Source organism: Danio rerio, chromosome 5 (assembly GCF_049306965.1).
Source record: "Danio rerio strain Tuebingen ecotype United States chromosome 5, GRCz12tu, whole genome shotgun sequence".
In the NCBI taxonomy this organism is placed as follows: Eukaryota; Metazoa; Chordata; class Actinopteri; order Cypriniformes; family Danionidae; genus Danio; species Danio rerio.
The window spans coordinates 19,314,674-19,340,433 of NC_133180.1; the positions used below are offsets into that span (position 1 = coordinate 19,314,674).

Sequence of the window (25,760 nt, forward strand, 5' to 3'; positions counted from 1 at the left end):
TGATGTGAAAGAGGATGCTGTGCCATTGAATGAGTTTGATTATTTATAAACCAAGCAAAACCAAGACTTTTTTTTTACAAACTGGCTTTTCTCTCAGAGCCAGAGTGTCAGTTTACAGTAGAGGGCCATTTTAGAACCTATAGCACATATTATTTGAGGATTTTCAAGATAAACAGAATGTATAAGTGCAATAAATGTTAAAAATATATATATTTGCACTCTTTCAACATAAAGGTTTACCATTGCACAACAAGAATTGTGATTTAACCTTTCAACTATGAAAACAAGTTTTACAAAGATATATTGTGCCACTGAATATTCAAAACTTAAGGTCGTGAACTAGCAGTGTTATGCTGCTTTGAAACATCACTGTCACTGTAAACAACAGGCTAATAAAAATATAAATAAATAAAAATTAACAGGAGGAGGTGTTTAAATCCTTCGTTCTCCGTGACACTAGGCTGAAAATCTTTGCAGATGAACAATGCAATAGCATTCGTTATTGCCGTAGAGCGCACAAAACTGTTGCGCATGGAAAAAACTTGCAATGCTTTTCTCACCACTTTTGGAGCTGGTAGCTACAGTTGAAGCAGAGCAGGAAGCAGGGGATGCAGGAACACTGGAAGATGCTTCCACAACAACACCGTGGCGCCGCTTCAAGTGAGATTTCAGATTAGTCGTACTGCCCGTGTATTTTACAGATGCGCGGCACATTTTGCAAATTGCATCTGTCCTAAAAAGTCATCCATCTTTTTTGCAAAATCCATAATGTTGCCATACTTAGATTTAAAACTCAGTGGTGAATAAAATGTTTGTTTTGCTTCTCGTGCTTTCTGAGGGCGCTCCACTAGCTTCATCCGCACACCTGATACACTGAGTTGTAGTGTAAGTGTACACATCCGCAAGTCCGTTGCTAAGGCATACTTTATGTAGGTCGATTAAATAATGCGCCAAAAACAGGTTGACAACACTTGTTAATAAATAAAAAATACATTCTATATTAAAAATATAAGCTGTATCTTGGAAAAACCGATGCATCTCGCAAAAACCGATGCATCTCGATTTGCTTCCAAAATTTCATTCATCCTCTGCTGCTCTACCGATGCACTCACATCGTGCACACACATGACCGCGTATCGATACATATCGGTTAATCTTCCCATCCCTAGATTATACGGGTTACTATAGGAACATGTTAATACACGGCTGTCTATCAATTCAGTTGGCAGGGAAACTGCACTCCTGCACTACACTGCGCTCTACCTCAAAATGGGCGGGATTTGGATCATATTTTAACGTCAGGAAATTTACTGGCTTTATATCACCCTAATATGACTGTAGACACACTATACCTACACACAGTTCTGTCTAAACTTGTCCAAGCTTACAAAAGAGGATTTTCAACAGAGGTGCCCTTTAAAACAAATAAGGTCAATATTTTTAGCCTCCTTAAGAAATATTTTATATAATATAAAGTGTCTATTTATGTTGGTGTGTGTGTGTGTGTGTGTGTGTGTGTGTGTGTGTGTGTGTGTGTGTGTGTGTGTGTGTGTGTGTGTGTGTGAGTGTGTGTGTGTGTGTGTGTGTGTGTGTGTGTGTGTGTGTGTGTGTGTGTGTGTGTGTGTGTGTGTGTGTGTGTGTACACTTGCCAACCTATCTTAAGAGGGGACATTGGTGCCATTACAAACCCACTAACAGGAGACCTGGAGCCAAGAAGAGACATGTTTCTGAAAAATGTCTCCTCGTGGACATGCCTTAAATCAGGTTCAAATCAAGTGAAAAAGATTGTTTGTTTTTTTTGAGAGGGAATCCAGGTGTATGTGTGTTTGTGTGTGCGTGTGTATAGTTAACAAAAAATCATGAAGCACTAAAACAGTAAGCGCAAAACCTTAATGAGCTTTTTTTACTCCCATCTGAATTTGGTCTGGTAGAGTAAGCGCTTATAGTGACATCAAAACAGTACTCACTTCTCATTGGCGGAGCTGGCTTTCCTCTGGCAGAATATGGACAGGGAGGAGGAGCCTGGCACCACTTCTTGCTTGATTTCCCATGTCGCCAGATTACCGGGCTTCACCACCATGAAATTAATGCCTTCTCCGTACTGGACTCTGAGGAAATCAACAACGCAGGATTTCAACACCCTAAACAACACACCCATATACTGTACTCTCCTAACAAAACTTCATACAAATGACGCCCAAACACACATTTTTTTGATTTTCATTTAGAAAATGCAGCCCCTTAATGATAACATATTGCTTTTTTTATTACCCTTTTAATAAATAATCAGCAACCGCAAGTTATAAAAGCCCCAGCAGATCACTTACATTAATATTTACTGCTAATTCTTACATCCACACTTAGAAAAGCGTCCACATGGGGGTGTATGTAACAGTTTTTTTCTGGCTTTGTCTCATTAGACTCTGTTTTAAAACTTTTTGGGTAGTTTCTCACAGTACAGCTCTATGGAATAAAAATGCTAACACGCACAAATAATACATATTAAATACTTTTGTTTTGGCATGCATTTAAACACTCTGCTTGTTCAAATTACTTATTTAAAATGAGCTGAACGAAACAATTCTTGATATTTTTGGAGGGGATAAACTTAATCATTGCAAAGCGTCTCTATTTGCAAGTTCCACGATCAAGCTTAAAATGTCGGGGTGATAGAGCTTTCTCAGTAGCAGCTCCAAGACTTTGGAACGATCTTCCCCTCTCCTTTTCAGAGCCTTTTCAGAGGTCACTGAAAACACACTTATTTTATTTAGGTTTTAATCATGTGATATGAGTTTATGTATTTTGATTTTGTGTATATTTGCATGCGTTTTATGTGTTTTATGTACAGCACTTTGGTACCCATTGTGGTTTGTTGAAAGTGCCATAGAAATAAAGTGAGTTGAGTTAATGGTTTTATGTTCAATCCACTTAAATTAATCCATTTGAGTTGGGAAAACTTGAATGAATTGTGTGGAACCCAGCACTTTTTACACTGCACTTTGTAAATTATACAGTGAAGTATATAGTAATATGTGTATTTGCATATATATATGCATTTCTTTATTGATAAAACCCTGTCCTTTGCACCTGCCTGCTGACTCATCTATTCCTCACCTTGGCAAGACACTGCAGACTTTATTAACACACACACACACACACACACACGAAACGCTCTTACTTTCGATGGCCTTGGAAACAGCAGAGGTGAGATTCCCTAACTTAAACAACATTGTCAGCTTTCTGTGGCTCTCATTTTATTCTCAAGGTTTGGCATTACTGTTTATTCAGAGTGTGTTGTCAGTGCGTTGGCTGAGGACTGTGCGGCATCTCAAACAATAAAGAAGCAACAAGAAAAAAATTTGGTTAATGATTTATGGTGATTGTTAAAAAGTTGTGTGAACTTCTGAATTGGGTCTGAGACTTTAGTTTAGCAACAAATTGACACGTCTTGTTCTTGCACAGAGACATTTTCATTTGCTGAAGCAGATTTATGTTGCCTAGCCACCTCACATTGGTGAGCAGGTGATGTAAATAGGTTACTGTGGCAAAAGAACATGACCTTTAATGCCCAGAGACAGAGATTCATTAGACGTAAACATGCAGCTCTGCTCTATTCTTTGCATAATTAATTACACCACTCTGTTCATTAACTAAAGAAGTAATAGAACAAGAGCTTTTTATAAGATTCTATTGGTTATTATTGGTTTTTAAGGTATTGAGCTTTAAAGCTGTTGGATTCTGTATAAGCTAAAATTATATCTTTCAGAATTGATCATAATAAAGACCTAAATGTATTTTAAATGAACAATAAAGTAATCCTATTTTTAATGCAGGTTTTATGTAGGTTTTTTATGTAGGAACAGGTCAAATGCAAAAAGTGTCTTTACTCCCACAAACAATTGATCCTATATTTGCTGAGACACCTGGGACTGAGAGTCAGCTCCAAAGGTTCAGTGTGAAAAGACTAAAACATGACCATTTCCATTACTATACCACTACACAACTCAGAGAAGCCTTAATGAATAGATAAGAGCATTTTTAGTGCCTGAACAAAACTTTAAAAAAACAGATTTCTAGGGTGATTCTTTCTGTAGAATATATAATTGCAACAGGAGGTGACGCCTGCATAGGTGTGGACATCAGTAAATTATTTTCTCAGCACATCATTAATTTTGATTTATACATCGGAAACATTAGTCTAAAATATAACAGTATAGCACATGCTAACTGTTACATAATGCCGAACTCGTTTGTTTACAAGCAAATCGTGTTTGTTTGCCAGTAATTTAGAGGACTGATTTGTAATATCAATCCTATTATTGTTAATTACACTTTTTCGTGGTAAAAATAGCATTTAACATAGCCTCCTAATTAGAGATGGTAACTGAGAACCACTTTTTTGTATCAATATTGTAAAAATATTGATAATCTCAATTGAAATCATCACACGGTCAACATTTGTTCAACGTTCGTGATGCACATAACCTTGTGCATGTGTGGGTTGTTTTTATGTGCAGACAGTCGGTCATGGTGGCTACTGCTAGTTCAAAAATGTGGGCTGAGAAGACAAAGCTAAAATACACCAGTGTAAATGCAGACATCCCACCTCCTTTATGCGGGAGACTCCCACATATTCATAGTGGCTCCTTGAAATTAGATACAATATCTCAGAAATTTGAGGCAAGAGAGAGAATCAGCAACTTGAGTGAGAGAATATTTTTTTATCACATATAAGCCTTAATGGTGCTGCCTGTAAGTTTTTGAGTCATTTAAAGTAAAAAAAAATGCAAAGATTTGCAGATAAATACGAAGCATGCTAAGTGAGCATATTTATCTGAAAAACAAAGCTAAAGTCAGATATTCTCCTTTGAAAATGTGTGTTCTGTGTCAGAATGTTTGTCTTTGTTCTGGACTGTGTAACTCCTCCCACTGACAGTTTACCCAGTAATATTTTGAATGTATGTAATGCGACCTCCAGAGCAGCCTCCAAACTGAGACCGATTCAGATCCAAATCAGGTTGTTATCCATATTTGAGGTGGTTTTTAACATTTGCAACACAAATATTACAAAAGTAAACATTAGCTGACCAGCTTGCATTAAAAAGCTGCAGTCAGTGGACCAGAATCCCAAGCTCATGCGACAAGTTTAGCATATCGCTACATCCCAAAGTTCAAGCTTGGTTAACTCTGACCTGCGAAATCGCATCCCGTGATTGCGCGAGACCAATCAAAACTTGTACAGAATTTTTAAATATGAAGCAATCGCTCATTATTATAAAACGCTTTATAAATATCTAAACATCTTCCTTTATTCTGCCCCTTTACGTAGAATACTCAAACACTTTGTATGAAGTGGTTAACGCCTGCATTAGCCAGAGTTTACTGTGCCAAATAATTGCCAAAGGTGGCACACTTATGTTTTAAAATAACTGGGCCACATTTTCACCCACACGTGTTAGCCACTTTAGGTTTAGATACAAATTACCCTTATATGACTATGCCACATTTTTAACCAACTGTGGCCCACATTTGTACTCCATCATTTTGGCCAAATTTACCGTTTTCCACATGGGCCACATTAGGCTCACATTCGGATTAAATTTTGCCATTAGTGCCAAATCTTTACCCTAAATGGCCCATATATGAATTTGAATCTTTAACCCCCCTTTGCCATTGCACAGAAGAAGACATGTAAACTCGGCACAGAAAGACAACTGGCCTGTTCAGGATTGACAGTGATGTTCTTGCTGTGAGGCACAAGTGCTAACCACTGGGCCACCATGCCCCCCTATAAAGGGAAAGGTAGAGAAGTAGGGGTGGAAGGTGGGATTCCTCAAGGCTAAGATAACTGAAGTAAAAAAAAAAAAAACTCTGGTTATTTAAAGTGAGTTAGGCATCATCTGATTGGTAAATCATGTGTTAGCTAAGGCGAGACAAGTCATGATCAATCATAAGCACGTGATCTTTAAGAAATTATTTTTTAAATAAACTTGACTTCAAACATTACATAAACTCAAAAGAAGCCTATTTATTCTGTTTTAAAAATCAGAGGACAGTAACATCTGGGTAGAACTGCCAACTTTCATAGAGTCACAACACAGCTGTAGCTCAACTCTTATATAACTTCTCAGCTATTGTGTAACAACTAAAAAAAAAAAAAAAACTTGTTTTTATCTTTTCAGGATTAAATGTGCCTTAGTTTGTACAAATGTATTCCAAAATAAAATCCTATCAGAGTTGTTAACTAAAATGTTACAGGTTCAAACTCCAAAAACAAGCGAATCCTTTGCTGTTTTGCCCTTGAAAAAGGCACCAGGATGCTCCAGGGGGTCTCTGCCAAATGAATAAATGTTAATGTAATATATCTCAGGCCAGTGATCACATGATATCTAATATGAAAGTCACATGGCATGTTCTGCCAGAGACTTTTTATCATTATAATTACAGCCACATAAAAGCTGCATTATTAAAGAGCAGGAATCGACCATCACTGAATCATTTAGAAAAAAAAAAAAAACGCACAACTATGGCGTAGCCTCCAACTGATATTTTGGTGCTCCACACTATAATGGAAAAGCAGTGTGGTAGTGTGCATAACAACGAGAAAGGTCATGTATTTGTGTGTGTGTGTGTGTAAGAGTGGACACACAGCACAGGAAGTACTCAGGTCTGCAGGCCAATCCAATTGGCATTTAATTAACTGGGGACTCAGATCAGGGAGTTTACCCTTCTAAATCAATCCCCTATCCCGAGACTAAACGCTCACACACGTACAAACACACATGGTGGATTACACAGGTGGATTAGCAGGGTTTGTCTGGCAACGTGTCGGTTGGAGATGAGTTTGCAGATCGTGGCGTAAAGGGCGATGCAACCTTTGCACCAAAACAAACAGCCGTGTCATTGCATGTGTGCGCGAGTGTGATAGAGAATAGTGCGTGTCGGCTTGGCAATGGACCACACATACACAGCAAACAGTGGAATGCAAGCAAACACACACTAAGCATCTGAGCTTGCTTGAATGAGTCAGTTGGTCGCTGCATCATATCTGTTGGTGCTATTTAAAATTAGCATCTAGCAGCTAATATGACCACATTTGCATTTCCATTTGTTCTGCTTCAATAGTCACTGCCTACAGAGGTGGCCTTTCTAGGGAACACAAATGCTCTCTAGACTGTTATAATATAAAGCAACCTACTTATTATGATGCCTTCTAAAGTGTAGATTTAAGACAGCATTGCATTTAATGCAATGGAATAAACAGTGCGAACATTTTTTTATTTTATTTATTGATACATAAATAGTTCAGTGTATATAAAAAAATCCTTCATTAAATTTTTTTATAATTTTTTATTATCATTTTTTACCTGTCTAAAATGTTTTGGTTTAAATAACATTAACTTTAAAAACAAACAGCTTATATACTGTATAGTTTTGTAATTTAATTAAAATTTAAAATTTAGATTTTCCATTTTTTTTTAGATTTCCATTTTCTAATTTTTCCATTTTTTATGTCATATTTGTACCCCAACATATACATTGGGATGTACTAATTTTTGGACTGCGATCTTTAGGGTTGTTTGTTTGTTTGTTTGTTTGTTTGTTTGTTTGTTTGTTTGTTTGTTTGTTTGTTTGTTTGTTTGTTTGTTTGTTTGTTTGCTCCAGATTTGGCTTCAGTGCTAACTAAATAAATCTATATGCACAAATTTAACATTGTAAAGTATCCTATCAAAAAATTAATAAAAAAAAATAGAATCGTGAAGGGTGTACACATATACTGAGCACTTTACAGTATGTATGTATGTATGTATGTATAAATGTATGTATGTATGTATGTATGTATGTATATATATATATATATATATATATATATATATATATATATATATATATATATATATATATATATATATATATATATATATATATCACAAAAAATGAATAGATGTCAGTTCTTTCTAAAACTTTTCAAAAAAGAAGCCAAGAAAGATCAATTTATAAACAAAGTATTCAGATCGATTCATTAATTTGCAGAGGAATAGAATGACCAGTGCAAAGTTAAACAAACAAACAAACAAACAAACTTCATTCCATTAAACTATTTAATTCACCTACATTAAAATAAGTCTTGTAATCGCAACACAGTGCTCAGCATAAATGAGTTTCCTCTTTTTGAAAATGAATATTTCTCAGTGATGTAAGTAGTATATTTTGGGGTATTTGAACAAAACAGATTCATTAAACAGATATTTATTTTTTCATTCATTTTCTTTTCGGCATAGTCCCTTTATTAATGCGGGGTCGCCACAGCGGAATGAACTTATCCAGAACGTTTTTACGCAGCGGATGCCCTTCCAGCCGCAACCTACCTCTGGGAAACATCCACACACACTCATACACTATGGACAATTTAGCCTACCCAATTCACCTGTACCGCATGTCTGGGCTGTGGTGGAAACCGGAGCACCCACGAGAAAACCCACGCGAACATGCAAACTCCACACAGAAACGCCAACTGGCCAAGCCGAGGCTCGAACCAGCGACCCAGCGATCTTCTTGCTGAGAGGCAACAGCACTACCTACTGCACCACTGCGTCGCCAGATATATTTATTAATATAATATTTTAGGTTTGGAGTAAAGAGCTAAATTGAAATAAATTTAAGAGTACGCTGAATACAATTTAAAAATTTGAATCATTTTTATTGGACCCCGAGTAGACTTTTTAGGCTTGGTTTGAAGGACTCTGCTGAATGCTGGAGATGTGAAAGCGAAGAAGGAGACTTGACGCATGCCCTGTGGTCCTGTTCTAAAACACAGGAATTCAGGGTTAAAGTGCATAATTGCATTCAGGATGTTTCTGGATGCTGCTTTTCGTTTTGTCCTAACATATATGTACTTAACATATATGTACTGGGAAACCCGTTCGAGTTGGGATCTGGTGTGAAGATGTCTGAGTGGATTCAAATAAGTATTATGATTGGAAGACAAATCATTATGAGGGGATGCCGTTCAGCAGGTCCACTATTACTTCAAGAATGGGTTATGAATGGCCATATGAAAAAATGACATATACAGTAGATTACTAGATAAATTGGATGTTTATCAGAGAATATTGGGAAATCATTTGGCATTTTTGGAGAATGAATAAGGTCACTGTAATGAGATGAACGGTAAAAGTGTAATTATATTATTTGATTTATTTATGTATTATTATTATGGTATTGGATTTATGTAATTTTTTATTTATTTTATTTTTTTACTATTATTATGTTCTGTATGTGTGTGTTTTTTTTATTTAGTTATTTATTGAGTTTATATGATTTATCTGTATTTACAGAATTTATGATAGCAACATCTATTTACAGCCACTGCTGCTGTTGGGGAGGGGAGGGAAAAGGGGGTGTTAAAAGGAGGTAAAAAAATTGTAAACTGATAGTACTGTTAAATTATTAAAGAAAAAAAATTAATCATAAAAAAATTTAATTTTAGTCACAGATTATCTTTAAAAATAGACAAATAATACATTTAAATTCAAGAAAATATTGCAAAAAATATATATATTATATATTTCTTTGTGCTGATCTTTCTATTCTTTATTTAACATTTTTTTCCTAACACATAAATTTGGGTGTTCTCATTTGATCTTCAGTTTTTTTTTTTAAGATTAGTACCAGATTTGGCTTCAGTGCTGACTTAACTAATGGATATGCACAAATATAATATTGTAAAGCATCCAATTAAAAAATTTAATTGAAAATAATTGTGAGGGGTGTACTCATATATGCGGAGCACTGGATACATCACACAAAAAAAAATCATGAAATGTCAGATTTTTTCCAAAGTTTATTAAAAAATAAAGGTTTAACAAAAATCAATTCATAAACAAAGGACTTGGTTCCTTTCAGTCATCGAGAGATGGATAGAATGGCCTGTGTAACCTTAAACAAACTACTCTCGTGGCTATGTTCATTTGAGAAAACTTTTCATCAATCTGAAGTGGTAGAGATACTGTAAATGCTTTCACATTCAGTCTAAACAGACATTATAAAAAGAAACTAACCAAAATGATTCAGCATTAATTCAAACGAAGATCCAGAATCTAGTGATACCCACACGTATCACAGAGCACTCCAGATCAGTCCCTTATAGGATGCTGGCAATGCAGGCAGTGGGCAGCAAGTTGGTCACTGTATTTTGGCACAGAGCTATTGTGTTGATCTGCGATTGGCACTCTCGGTCTGATACATATGGATTTAAAGTGCGGAGGCCGTGTGCTGGCCAGTGCCAACAACGGGGGCGAGATCTGTGAGAGCCTGACAGGAGCAGCCCGCCGTTAAAACTGTCTCTGAGACTCAAACCCCTGTCTGGACCAGTGTCTGAGTGACAGGAGCAGGACAGGCGCTCGGAGAGAGGTGCCTTGGCAACCCTCATGGTCCCCGTGGCAACCTCCTATTCCAAAAGATTCTTATTGGCTGCTTGTGACAGTTCCAAATGCCACAGGGGCCAGTCTGAGATGCCAGGTCTTTATCACTCATCCTTCAGGGAGAGAGAAAGAGGATGTGGGAAAAAATAGAAAGAACATACCAAATGTTGATTTCTTAACTGTTCTTAAAGGAACAGTTCACCCAAAAGTGACATATTACACCATCATTTACTCACCCTCAAGCTATCCTCAGTGTTTATGACGTATTGTGTAGATTTTTTTCAGTCAAACAAACACAGTCAGAGTAGTTTAACTGACTAGTTTTGCTATATAATTGTGTTGGATTTTATTTTGAGGCTTCCAAAAGTGCATAAATGGTCAACAAACTAACCCATTCGTCACCGGGGGAAAACGCACACTGTAAAATATGCAGGGTTCCAAGCAATACATTTATGTTGTCCCAACGAAAATCGATTCAGTTAACCTAACAAATTTAAATGGATTTTACATAAAACAAATCAGTTGTCCAAAAATATATCAAGAATTGTGTTGTTTTAGCTCATTTTAAATAAGTAGTTTGAAATTTTTAAGTGGAAGTCTCGGGCTCTGTTTTAACGATCTAGGCACAAAAGCATTAAGGGCCTGTCCAAATCCACTTTTGCTATTTTAAGGATGGAAAAATATGGTTTGCGCTGCAGAGCATGGTCTAACAGGGTTGAGCTTATTTTCTTAATAAGTTATGGGTGTGTTTTGAGCATATTAAGCATTAAATCAATCAGAGTCTCCTCTCTCATTTCCTTTAAGAGTCAGCTGCATCGCAACATACTGTAGCACATTTGGTTTTTACAAACAACATTATAAAACTTAATTCAGTCTCATTTTAATCAGAAAAAAATGAAAATATATTTTAGTTTAGTTTTTATTTGTCAACAATATTGCAATATAAATTGAGTTGGTCATTGTCACATGACAACTATTTTGGTTTTCTCATCACGTCACGTGATAAAGGTTTGTTGTCAACGATCCAGTATTTAGTCATAGTTTTCATTAATGAAAGCAACACTGGGCATGACTTATGAAGTTTATCAATGCAGTGGTTTTATTATTATTATTATTATTATTATTATTATCATTATTATTATTATTATTATTATTATTATTACTATTATTTTTATTTGACAAATGAAATGCATTTGGCGTCACGGTGGCTCAGTGGGAAGCATGATTGCCTCACAGCAAGAAGGTCGCTGGTTTGAGCCTTGCCTGGGTCAGTTGGCATTTCTGTGTGGAGTTTGCATGTTCTCCCCGTGTTCGTGTGGATTTGCTCCGTGTGCTCCAGTTTCCCCCACAGTCTAAAGATCTAATTTGGAAATTATAAATTTTAATTAAATTAAAAAAAAAATGTAAACATTTCTGTTTTAAAAACACATCTATCAGCTAAACGAGGAAAGCTTTAACACCCTGTCTGTGTATGGCTTAGTTTAATGACAGATTTATGTGCTTTTGTAAACTTCAAAATAAAAGCCACAAATTCAACAATATTATAAACATGGAGCCAGAATAAAATGTAAAAATACTCTGACTGTATTCGTTTAACAAAAAAAGTGATATACACAGAGCATGGCTTGAGGGTGAGCAAATTATAGGGTAATTTTCATTTTTGTGTTAACTATTCCTTTAATTGGGCGTCACAGTGGCTCAGTGGTTAGCACTGTCACCTCACTGCAAGAAGGTTGCTGGTTCGAGTCCTGGCTGGAGTCTGTGTGTAGTTTGCATGTTCGGGTATAGGTGAATTGAATTAACTAAATTGACACAATTTGTGTGTGAATGAGTGTGTATTGATGTTTCCCAGAAAAGCGTTGAAGCTAAAAGGGCATGCGCTGCATTAAACATATGCTGGATAAGTTGGCGGTTCATTATGCTGTGGCGAACCCTGATAAATAAAAGTGCTAAGCTAAAGAAAAATGCAGTAAATCTTTATAGTATTTGTAAATTAATTTAAAGTATACTTGCTGAAAGTATTAATTGCTTTTACTTTAAAAACTTTAAAAGGTGGTTTGCATACTGTGAAAATGCATAAACACATCAGCGACAGAACTCTCGGTCAGCTGGGATTTAATTCTGCTTCAAAAATCTAATGTTTCCCCCCTACTGCGAGTATTTCTTCTACGTCAGTTTCATTTGTGAACTACCGCAATGTTAAATTAATGTTTGCTGAAAAAGGAAAATGAACCATATTAACCTTTTTGCCAGTCATGTGAAAGAAAAACCAAGTATAAAACACTGCGAGCATGAAATAGGAAAAGTACACATGAAACGCATTTCCTCCAGTAAATGAAAATAAATTTCCATCAAATTAACTTCACACCCACACTCCCATTTCTCATCTCCAAACCACCAGGTGATCCCTATTCAGTCAGACCCAAAGGCCCTTTCACAGAGTGTTTGATTCTTCGCCTTTTTAATTGTGTGTATGTACAAGTGTGTGTGTGTCTGTTTGTAAGCCCCAATCAAAGATCTCTGTAGGGAACTCCCATTAGCACTAATATTACAATATGCCAGCTTAGTTGTGTATATATAAATCTTTAATTTCAGGCATGGTACAAACTCCATGCTGTGGATGAGGTAAAGCCCCCTCCTGACTAATGGAAACTCAGTGAAGAAAAATGACCAAAAGTTTCCTGTTCAACGGAACGTAACATTATTAATAACCATTTTTAATTACTGAAAAATAAGTTAATACAACTGTCTCTATATATGTGTGTGTGTGTGTGTGTGTGTGTGTGTGTGTGTGTGTGTGTGTGTGTGTGTGTGTGTGTGTGTGTGTGTGTGTGTGTGTATTCCATCTAATAACCAGAATATTATTACTCTGTAAAAATATGACAAAAAGTTGTGAGAACAAAAGTTACTTTAACTTATTTGAATCATTTAGTCTAATTGGTAATAATAAATTAGTTTAATCAATTTATTATGTCATTCAAAGTTTAACTTAATATTTTAAGTCAGCAAGATTGATTTAAGTTAGGATGACTTAAAAAGTTAAGTTGATTCAATTAAAAAAATGTAGAACAGCAAGAATGGTTTACAGTGTAGGTTTTATAGTACTTGCAGTATGCGGTGTCATTTTATTATAGTCAAGAGCTACAAATACAACTACAATTACAAATAAAACTACAATTTTCTATTACTCGAAATAAACAAAATGTACATTTGATTTATTTCAGAAAGTTGACTATAAAATAATAATTATTTTATTCATTTACAATTAAAATAATCAAAATAAAATAAAACTACAAAAAAATATTGTAAATTAAATCAAAGATTAATATTTAAATTATATGTCTGATGATATTTTTCTTCTGGAGAAAGTCTTATTTGTTTTATTTCTACTAGACTAAAAGCAGTTTTTAAATTTTTTTAAAAGCCATTTTATGGTCAAAATTATTAGCCCCTTTAAGCTATATATGTCAGGGTTCTGCCACTCTGGTCTTGAAAATTCTTGTTTTGGTGGCAGATCTCGGACACTACCCGTGTCTGGTCCTGTTTCTGTCTCTGTGTGCGCGCGCGCCGTCGTGGGTGTACGCAGAGTGTGCGCGCTCCTGCTTGACGCGGCCGCGCGCACGCTCTGCGTCCCTCAGACGCGTGCGCTCTTGTACTTGTGTTTGTGTTTTCGTCTGTCAGCAGCGTGGTGTTTCATTCCCAGCGTCTCAGTCTTGTTGGTTTCGGTTTTGGTCGGCGCTGGGATGAAGCATGCATGCTGCATGTGTGAGCGCACGGTGAGTGTTTTCATTCATCGTGTGCTCCTGTCTTGCGTCTTTTGTCAAAGCACGTGGCTCGGTGTTTACATTGTGGTCACGTGTTTTTTGTCGTGTGCTTCAGTGTTGTGTTATGTGAGGGCATGGCTTGTATTGTCTCTCTGTGTCATGCGCTCTCCCGTCTATTGTCTAGTCCCACCCTCCTTGTTAACCCATTATTAGTTAATTGTGTTCACCTGTGTGTCAATTTACTTTTTGCTTTATAATCCCCCTCATGTTTTCAGTCCTTTGCCAGTTCGTTGTCTACACTCCCCGTGTTCCTGCTCCATTCTTGCCTTGTCTTGTCAAGTCCAGCTAAGTTTGTGTGTTTTGTTAATGTTTTCCCCCTCTGGGTAGTTTTGTTTTGCCTTTTGTTTTTACTTTATTATTAATAAAACCCAATTATTGTTTGCACTTGAGTTCTCGCTCCCTCATCCTTCCCGAACCCTGACAATATATTTATTTGATAGTCTTCAGAACAAACCATCGCTATACAATAACTTGCCTAATTACCTTAACCTGCATAGTTTACCTAACTAACCTAGTTAAGCCTTTAAATGTCACTTTAAGCTGTATAGAAGTGTCCTGAAAAATATCTAGTAAAATAGTATGTAGTGTCATCATAGCAGAGATAAAATAAATCAGTTATTCAAAATGAGTTATTAAAATTATTATGTTTAGAAATGTGTTATTAAAAATCTCTCCGTTAAACAGAAATTGGGGAAAAATAAACAGAGGGCTAATAATTCATGGGAGAACAATAATTCTGATTTTAACTGTATCTACAGTACACTGTAAAATCGAATTAAAAGAAATAAGTTCATTTGACCTAAAATTTAATAAAAGTTAAATGTGCTTAATAGAAACAAGTTACATAAACTTAAAATCTGATTCAGCTTAAGTTAACTTAAGCTGAATAAGTTCACTCAACCATGCAGATTTCTAGTCCCCAGCATGCTTTGTGTCAGACTGAAAAAGTAAAAGAAAAAATAAGATTTATTGTGTATTTTTACACACGATTAAAATAGGTAGACATAATTTAGTATGATATTTACAGAACTTAAATAATAATAATAAAGTTATAAAACTCAACTAACTTAGAATCAGAACAGGTGGTTAACAACACAAACGCGAGGGTCAGGAAACACGGCACGGAGAGACAAGACATGGAAACACTTACAGTGTTACAACAACACGACTCAGCAAAGTGTGTGTGTGTGGGTGTATGAGAAGTAAATATATAGTCCAGGTAATCAGTCCATGATGAGTATCCAGCTGTGTGAGTGAGTGTCTGAATTCTTGTCACATGTGGCAGGAGTTGATAAACGCAAAGTTCTGGGTGTTGTAGTTCAGTAAGAATATCAGAAGTAATCTCTAACAGAAAAAACACAGATGGCGATCATAACAATGACTATATGTGAAGGAACATATTTCATATATTAGCAAGAAATAAATAATACAATTAAGTTAAAATTACTTAATTGAATTAAGGTAATGAGTTTGCACAGTTCTAATAAATCAGACAAATGTATACTTACAGTATGTTTATAACGTATAACATTTGTATATAAAGTATATATAATGTGTGGGTGATATCTCTGAGGACTGATGGCATTTCATTCCGTTCAGCGCTTATAGGCTTAAAATGTCAGCAAAAACACCTGTTATGTCATCACTTTAGACATTACGCTAGAGAAGCATTTAAATACTAGCTCTAAAGGAATGTGTGTAGAGTAGCAATGGTTTCTGCTGTTCTGACATCAGCTGCAGATATAAATGACTGGCGGAAGAAAATAGTTCCCCTTACAAAAGGATTTTTAGACAGTGTTAAATTTTTTATATACATGCCTGATTATGCCATCGAACTGTTGTATAAACGCAATTTCACACAACCATATCGCACTGCTACTTGTGTGATATTGCTGTTATATATCTCCTCACATTGTATGCTCACAACATCCTTTGCATCAACAAAAAACCCACAAATTAAAATAAAAAATGACCCAAAACTGTTGCAAGTCGGCCCTTAACAAAACACACAGCACTAAACTGCTGAATGGCTGCACATCATCTCTCTCTCTCTCTCTCTCCACTCAACAAATTGTTTGTTCTGCAACTTTGTGACAAGGATTAGTCAATGAGAAAAGGCGCGAGCATTTTAAAGAGAGCAGCATTAATGATGGCACTAACAAGGAGAGGTGGAGAGCTGTGCTCCGAGCAGGACGATTAGCCCTCAGAGGAAGCGCACAGGCATAATTACGCTTTCTATTATGCAAAAAGTAGTTACAGGGGACTTTAACACCAATTAGGGAATCATTGTTGCTGAGTGGATGACTCCCATCTGAGGATAAACTGGAGAACGAAGGCAGGAAAATAATCAGAGGGAGAATGGATGAAACCGGGGAGGAGAAAGTTAGTGGAGAGTTACTGTATTGTTTGACTGCAGCAAACACACAGTCCTGTGGTCAAGGAGAACTGCAAATGAGGAACACGGATGAGCCCAAGGGGACTTTATCTGCTGATGTCACTTTTAGACGGTGTCACCTATGAAATATGAGTGATTCATAAACTAGATGATCTTGTAATTTGAACATTTCCTTTTTTCCCACTGCAACCTCTGAGAAAATTAGCTGTGTAATAAGGACTGTCAGGATATTTCTGACAAATTGAGACCAATCAGAATTTGATAAGAAATAGTGTATATGAAAAATGTATTTTTTCACATTATTAAAATTTCTAATTTTTCTGTATTTTAGCATGAATGAAAAAAAATAACCTACAACTGATGCTACAAATGATTTAATTCCAGGGCTGCCCAAGCTCAGTCCGGGATGGCCGGTATCCTGCAAAGTTTAGTTCCAACCCCAATCAGACACAGTTGGGCTACCTAATCAAGCTTTTACTAAGGTTTCTAGAAACATCCTTGCAGGTGTGTTTAGGCAACTTGGAGCTAAAATCCGCAGGACACTGGCCCTCCAGAACTATGTTTGGATGCCCCTGGCTTAGTCCCTTTATTAATCAGGGGTCAGCGGAATGTATCGCCAGCTTATCCAGCAAATGTTTACGCAGCTGATGCCTTTCCAGCTGCAACCCATCACTGGGAAACACCTATACACACTCATTCACACACATACACTACAGTTATGTATGCTAAGTTTGCTTACCCAATTCACCTATAGCGCATGTCTTTGGACTGTGGGGGAAACCGGAGCACCTGGCGGAAAACGTGCAAACAGAAATGCCAACTGACCCAGCCAAGGCTCGAACCAGTGACTTTCTTGCTGTATATATATATATATATATATATATATATATATATATATATATATATATATATATATATATATATATATATATATATTTAATCACGTTATTTACATATCTCCCAGTCCTTCATCCATACATACATAGTACTTGGAAAATAAATAAAGCATGTGACTTAAGGGCCCTATATTTAGAAATAATTAGTTACTGTAAAATGTTAAAATTTTTAACATTAAAAACCCCTTTCAACATGTTGATTGATTGATAGTTTAAATTAATGATAATTTATACTATTTAGAATAGTTATTATTAAAACATATTTGAATAATATTTTATTTTGTATTACTACAAAAATGGAACACTAATATTTACTTCTTAGTGCTGACGTGTCATACTGCTTCCCACATCTAAATAAAAGCGCTGCCAGCTTCAGAGTGAACCCACTATATGTCCATTTACACAATTCTCAGAAAGCTTTCTTTCACTTTAAAGGAACAGACCAGTTCTTAGAAACAGTGCATCACAAACTACATGATGCACCTTACACTAAAGCTGCAAGTACATATATTTGATTAAATCCCAGCCTACGCTTTCTGACATACGCAGTTAGAAATGTTGCAATTTTGATTTTATTCTGATATGTTATGTGGCCCTAGTGAGAAAATTTCATTCCCAGATTTTCATTTCCCCCCAACGGAATAAAAAAAAAAAAAAACGCATTGCGCACAGAAACACAAGAGTGGAGAGAAGCAGGAGGAGGGCTGAAGCGAAGGGGTGAGGCCACACGCAGGGGGAGAATGAATGTCATCCAAGGCTTTGACCTTTCTGAATATCATAACACAAACAAACTAACTCAAGAGAATTTGCATGAGAGCGGAGGAGGCTGTAGTGCAGGCCTCGTTACGAAGACAGGTGGTTTGCTCATGCTGACACACACACACACATCTGTCCAATATGCTGTTGACAGATAACAGCACGCTCAGCTCCCCTGTAAACACCTCACAACAGCTCCTCGGCGTCACGTTTACAGCCAACCATAACACTAACGTCAGCACAGCAGCCTGAAGAAAACTACATTCTGCCCTTTGGTGATGTACAAAAAAAAAAAAAGGATCTGGCCACAGACTCACTAATGTTGATAAATTGTTGGAAAAACAAGAAATGTTTTAGTTAATAAGGACAATTTAAAGATAAAAGTATTTATATTTCATAAGTTTCTCTTTAAAAAAAGGAATGCCTGCTTCTTAAATCATTATATTATGAATATTATAATGTTATTATAATTATATTATAATATTATTGTGCACCTCAGTTGTTTAATTTGTGAAGGTCTTTGTTTGTAAAATGAGAAATGTGCCTGAGAATAGGTGCTAATGGACTGCAGATACACACTGCAAGCACAACTACACTCCAATATCCTTGGAAAAGTTAAATCAACATGATAATATCTAACTGTGTAAATGAAACACAATGACTGGGCAACACTTTTTTCCATAATGCATATTTGGTCTCCAAAATAGTTTTCACAGACTCTCTTGCGCCCCCTTGGGGTCTCTATTTCAATACAAAAATAGTTTTAGTCTTTTAGTATGCAGATATTATGTGAATGATGGTCAAGATTTGTTTGATGACCCGCTTACATCATCTTTTAAAAGTCACTTGTATGTGATGTCTGCATTTACACTGCACATGCAATGACCTGAATTTTTTAAAAAAAGAGCGGCCGCTGACTGCTTTGATAATGAAAGAGCACTTATTTCTCCATTCCTGTATTTGTTCCTCCATTTCTCCATCTGTTTGTAGCATTTTAAAATTTTCTTTTCGACAAGATGTTTTTCTATACATTACGTCAGTTCTCATAGGCCATGTTCTTTTAATCTAGGCTTTTTGTAAACCAGTTGTGCATTTTAATGCAATGTACATTGCATGATTTATGCATGTGATGTATGCAATAGTTTTATATTAGTTTATATTGTTTACATAGTGGCGGATGTTGTGCTTGCTTACTTACACACTCACTCACTTAGTCACTTACTCTCGTTAACATGCATAAATGCATTAAAGTGCTACATGACAATATAAAAGCCTTGTTTTGTCCTCATAAATGAGATTTAAGATGTGGGACTGAAATGACCAACTTTACGCCATTCGCTACTATTTTTAAATACGTGTGACTCGCATTGACAGATGAAAATAATAAATCAGATACATTTCCACATATGAACGAGGCCTAAAACGGATCTGAGCATATCAGAATCCATGTGATTTTTTTCCTACTTACATGTACATGGATCATATCCAATCTGTGTCACAAAAAAAAAAAATTGAAATGGGGTCACTTAAACCATGAAGTGTAAATGCAGCTTTAATATAGAGTGTAGTGTAGTGTACTGTAGTAGTGTAGTGTCTTAAAACAAATAATGGCTAATGGATGTCATAAAAAATGTGAAAAGGTGCTTTGCAAATTGTTTATGTTCTTCCAGTCTTATCAAATGGTTTAATTTTAAAATAAAACATTGATAAATATTATGATCAAACTCGAAATCTGAGAGCGCTTAGAAAGAAATAGCTGCTTTTTAATTACAACACTAAAATATTCTTTTTAGAGATATACAATCAGCTTTTATTTTGGCGTGCTGCTCACAAAAGAATAAAAGTGCTGCCAGCTTTCAGAGTGAAAAAAGAACCTTCTTTTAGTATGCAGATGTAGGCGAATTAGTGTAGCTAATTCTTTTAGAACAAGAAAAATCTAATGGATATCATAAAACATGTGAAAAGGTGCTTCCTGCATTGTCTATTTTACTATTCCAGCCTCTTCAAGTGTTTCAGTTTCAAAATGAAATAGGTAAAAATGATGATTCAAAAGAGAAGACTGCTCATGAAGAAATGGCTACTCTGATTTTTCCCAGAAACACCCTAAAGACGAAACATCCTTCCTCTGTCTGTCGCTCTCCACCCAGCATGTGTTTGACGTGAGGGTGACAGCGGGATCCCGTCTCCTCTTCTTGCTAATTCCTCTCTCACAGTCTGCAGCCTGGCACCGATGTACCATCAATCCACGCCACTGACATGCACACACACCGCAGCTGTCCATCAACTGCCAGTCACAGATGTGCTCCCGCCCACACAGCCTCCAGGACACGCCCCCCTGCCAAGCTGCTGATGCTAGTACAGTCTATACCAATGTGTGTGTGTGTGTCTGTGTGTGTGTGTTTGTGCACTGCGACAACCCTGCTGGATCTGAGCTGACTTTTGAAACACACTCATTTTCTGGCTCTACCGCCACACTTGGGAGTTTTTGAGTTTAGAAAGTCTTTTTTTTTTTCAACAAGACATCCCCTCTTCAAACTTATACCTGTTTTTTTGGCTTTGACAGAATTTATAGTGCCAGGCCTCATGAGTCCATTGTCAGTGTGTGTGTGTGGAACTAAGTTTAGAATAGCTCCCTTGAAAGCTGTAGTATTTACCATCTTTTTGCTGCGCTTTTACCTGTCCCTTCTGAACAGAATATGGGCCAAGCTGTATCCTAAATACACACTGGTTGAAGAACAAATTTAGCATTCTGAAAGGCCAAATGCTAGTCTTGACTTTAATCCAAAGTTGGGTCCTGTTACACAAAGGCAACAACAAACAGCTAGTGGAGATGAACGGGACCTGTAGCATCACCTCAATAGTTTCAGCTCTATCTAGGTTTAAAAAGTTGCTGTAGAATGCACAATACCCAACAAGCAGCAACAGAACAGTTGACATTTGTCATTTTAAAAAGTTGAAACTGGTATTTATGTATATAGATAGTTAGATTTTTACTTGTTTTGTTAATTGAGTTAATGAACGAGTGGTTAGGGATGAAATTTCTGTCATGAAGCTCTATGCGCGCGCAGGCTGATGGGTCACTTAATTTGCTCCTGAGTCATTAACTACATGGCACAGGAGATTGGTTGCTGTCACCTTGGCAGTTTAAATGCTCCGGGTCATTTTACGCTGTTGAGATGTGACACGTTTTCGGACACCCTTCTCCACCCCAGCTCCACCTGTGTTTAGATCTGCTAAGGGGTTACATATGTATTATGTCTGCAGCAGCAGCGTGTTATATTTTCAGACGGCATGTCTGTGTATACTGGCAGTAGCAGGTCTCGGTACTTGCTCTGCCATAATAAACAAAGCAGCAGCATCAACATTGCCATATACATATTTATTAGCAAACTAAATCCCGAAAGTGTTCATGGCAGAAATGGGATTAAAATGGACAATATATTACTGTTTACCTCTATCAATATTTAATATTCATTCATTCATTCATTTTCTTGTCGGCTTAGTCCCTTAATTACTCCGGGGTCACCACAGCGGAATGAACCGCCAACTTATCCAGCAAGTTTTTATGCAGCGGATGCCCTTCCAGCCGCAGCCCATCTCCGGGAAACATCCACACACACACACACACACACACACACACTCATACACTACGGACAATTTAGCCTACCCAATTCACCTGTACCGCATGTCTTTGGACTGTGGGGGAAACCGGAGCACCCGGAGGAAACCCACGTGAACGCAGGTAGAACATCTAAATTCCACACAGAAACGCCAACTGAGCCGAGACTTGAACCAGCAACTCAGCGACCTTCCTGCTGTGAGGCAACAGCACTGCCTACTGCGCCACTGCTTCGCCCAATAATAATACAATGTTAAAATATTTATTGGTTTTCCATAGAAAAGAAAAGCAGTATTCAAGGTAAAGAAATCCCATCAAAGTCGATCAATGGACAATAGACCATAGTTTTCTGAACTGCACCAGAATTTTGCTAATCTAACACATTATACTTTAAGTACTTTAAACTCTGTCCCCACAAAACTGTGTTAGAAATGGTCATGAAGTGATGCAGACAATGGCAGGAACAGAAGTTGCATCACTTCTCCATACCCTGACTCACAACTGTGTGCCCACATGAGCTGAACTGCTTTGACAGAGCACATGCCGGATAAACCACAAGGATTTTCGTGTTCTGACCTTGTCTATTTGTTATCTCTCTATTCTTCACCCATTCTTATTTTTCTATTAGAGGATTTGCCTTGATCTTCTGCAGTGTCTGAGAGCCATAAGTAGGTAGATAGGTAGGTAAGAGGAGTAGGCACAATATTGCAGACTTTATACTAAGACGTTAGCTTTATGTCATGAGCCTACGTAGGAGTGTGGACACAGGAAAAGAGGTGTGCATTATGTCTTCCAACCACTGGTAGCGCTTCTTGACTTTTATGAGGGTGGCCAAAGCTTTATAAATCTGCTTATGCCTGTGGAAGTTTTACTTTGTTACTGTTCTCTTCTTCAACATCGATAATGACACAAAAAGCCAAAGCTAAGTTAATATCTTTGGCTTCCAAGTGAGCTAAACAACTGCTTTGTGCTTTCTGCTAAACAATAACACACACCATTGTTCTGGTCTATAGTAAAACTACAGCATCAGCTCATATGTTTGTGCATAAGACGCAGACTGCATGCATCATTAGGCATCATAAAGTAAGGTACTGCTCCAGATTGTCATGAATGGTCAGGGCTTGTAGAATAGGGCTGCACATTAATTTTTTTTTCGACTTAGTCCAGGGGTGGAAAACTCGGTCCTGGAGGGCCCGGTGTCCTGACAGTTTAGCTTCAACACTAATCAAACACACCTGAACAAGCTTATCAGTGTCTTCAAGATCACTAGAAATTCATGAGCAGATGTGTTTAATTAGAGTTGAAGCTAAACTGTGCAGGACACTGACCCTCCAGGACCAAGTTTGCCCACCCCTGGTTTAGTCCCTTTATTAATCAGGGGTCTACACAGCGGAATAAACCTCCAAAATATAGTTTTACGCAGCGGATGCTCTTCCAGCCTCAACCCAACATTGGAAAATACCCATTCACTCTTGTATTTACACTCATACACTACGGACAATTTAGCTTATTCAATTCACCTGGAGCAGCTGTGTCCAAACTCGGCCCTGGAGGGATAGTGTCCTGCAGATTTTAGTTCCAACTTATCTCAACACACGTGCAAGGATTTTTCTAGAAAGCCTAGTAAGAGCTTGATTAGCCAGCCCAGGTGTGTCTGATAAGGGTTGAACCTAAACTTTGCAGGACACCGGCCCTTCAGGACAGAGTTTGGACATGCCTGACATACAGTGTACCGCATGTCTTTGGACTTGTGGGGGAAGCCGGAGCACCTGGAGAAAACCAATGCGAACACAGAGAGAACATGCAAACTCCACACAGAAATGCCAACTGGCCAAGCTGGGGCATGAACCAGCGATCTTCTTGCTGTGAAGTGATCGTGCTACCCACACTGTGACGCCCATTGGAAAAACTTGATTTTGCGATATTAAATTTTTTTGCAATATATATTGCAATATGAATAATATTTTACCAGATGGTTTGAATTGCACTAATTAACCTTTTTCTGGGGAGTTTTCAGGTACAGAAATTTAATAATTACAATGCAAAAAATGCTTTTCCAAATATCTAAATTCTTAATCAAGAAACATTTTCTAGACAGGTAAAAATATTGTTTTGTTTTCAGAAATAATGTCAAAATGAAATAGTTTTTCCTTAAATCAAGCAAAATTATTTTTCAACAAGATAAGTAAAATAATATTGTTTTCGGTTTGAAATTTAGATATTTGGTCAAAAAAAATCACTCATTGATTTTCTTTACAGCTTACTTCCTTATGCAGCATATGTTTTACACAGGTAGAACATTCTGGAGGTATTATAGAGTTGACGATGACAACATTGCCATGGCAAACTGTGAGATATGTTAACTTGGGATTGACTGGCAGGTATTTCAAGTTGAGGTGCTATTTGTTTTTATATGTTTTATTTTTTATTTTTATATTTACTGTTGCACTAAAGTCCAAAAGTGAAGAATTGATGTTATTTATTACTTGATTGTTCAAGCGACCTCACAGAAGTGTTGAATGCTAAAATAAGGTGAATTAAATAAAAATAAGGAACATCCTGGATCTGTTTCTTTGCTCTTCTTTATTGTTTTTTTATGCAATATAGAAGTATCACATCCGTTTTCAGTATCAGTAGATACTCAAAATCAAATGACTTGGACTTAAGGGCAAAAAAACCTGATCGGGACATCCCTAATTTATACTTCTGCATGCTGTCATGTTTTTTCACAAGTGTTTTGTATTTTCTGAACGCTATCTTAATGTACATTAAGCCAAAACTGGCTCATTCAATGGCATGAACCGGCGGACATGTAACAACATTAATCATAAGGTGAACACAAAACAACTGTTTCCGTCTAGAGCTACTTTACGGGACTCGATACTTTATAACAATTACTCCAACGGGTTCGCGCGGCTCTCTGTCCCACCCACACTGGTCACAGCTACCAACACGTGCGATACACGTCGCTGCCACGTGTAGTTAAATTTTTTAAGAGGTGCGCGTCAGCCATTGTGAGGGGTCTACGACAACGTGCTTTACACGGAAGTATCAATTACCCTTAATAGTGTAGGTGAAATAGCAACCTTTTTTCCAGAAAAATTATTTAATATATAATATGTGTGTGTGTGTGTGTGTGTGTGTGTGTGTGTGTGTGTGTGTGTGTGTGTGTGTGTGTGTGTGAACTCATTATGTTTTTAGATAATCATAGATTACAATAGTCCAAAATAACCATGATTTTTTTTCCATAATCGAGCACCCCATAGTAACAAGTGCATTAAAAAGTTACCATCCCCCACTGAGAGCAAGACCATTTTGACCTTGGGCAAGGTAATTACTTTGGATAAACCTGTGAGCCAAATGACTATATAGTTCCACTCTGTCTGTCTACACATTACAACAATGTTTGCAACAATACCAGAACATCTCCTCTCCGAATGACATTGATACGTCCAGGTATCAAAGACAATTAATGCCCAAGCAACAGGATCCTACTGTGTCTGCACCCGCTGGCACATCCGAAACGGATCAGTGGCGACAGCACCGACCGCCGACACGCTCTGGGAAACAGATCTTAGCATATGGGATTGCAGGTCTACAGGAGACCCTCTGGATCTCACGTCACCACCACATTTAATTAACCAAGCCTCCAAATGACAGAAAGAGTTGGCTAAAAAAAGAGTGGTCAATCTAGACGCGAAAGAGATACCAAATGGCTTTTAAGATGTTTGCCTTTTTAGTTCACATCGACTTAATTCCTCCTCTGATTAATTTATACTGTCCTCTGCATAATAGCTTGGCTCAGCTCTCCTGCTGGCTCATCGCATGACTAGGGTGATTCAGGAA

At 37.1% G+C, this 25,760-nt stretch overlaps 1 protein-coding gene across 4 annotated transcripts in view; it reads right to left on the reverse strand.

Moving 5' to 3' along the window:
* si:dkey-215k6.1 overlaps positions 1–25,760 on the reverse strand; it is a 343,472-nt gene that overhangs the window by 158,532 nt on the left and 159,180 nt on the right. For all 4 annotated transcript variants that reach the window (XR_012406773.1, XR_012406774.1, XM_679464.10 and 1 more), the window contains exon 3: positions 1,968–2,108. Coding sequence is in view for 2 of the 4 variants with exons in the window: in XM_679464.10 (XP_684556.5) it covers positions 1,968–2,108 (141 nt within the window). In the remaining 2 variants the exon portion in view is untranslated. The remainder of the gene's footprint in view (positions 1–1,967; positions 2,109–25,760) is intronic.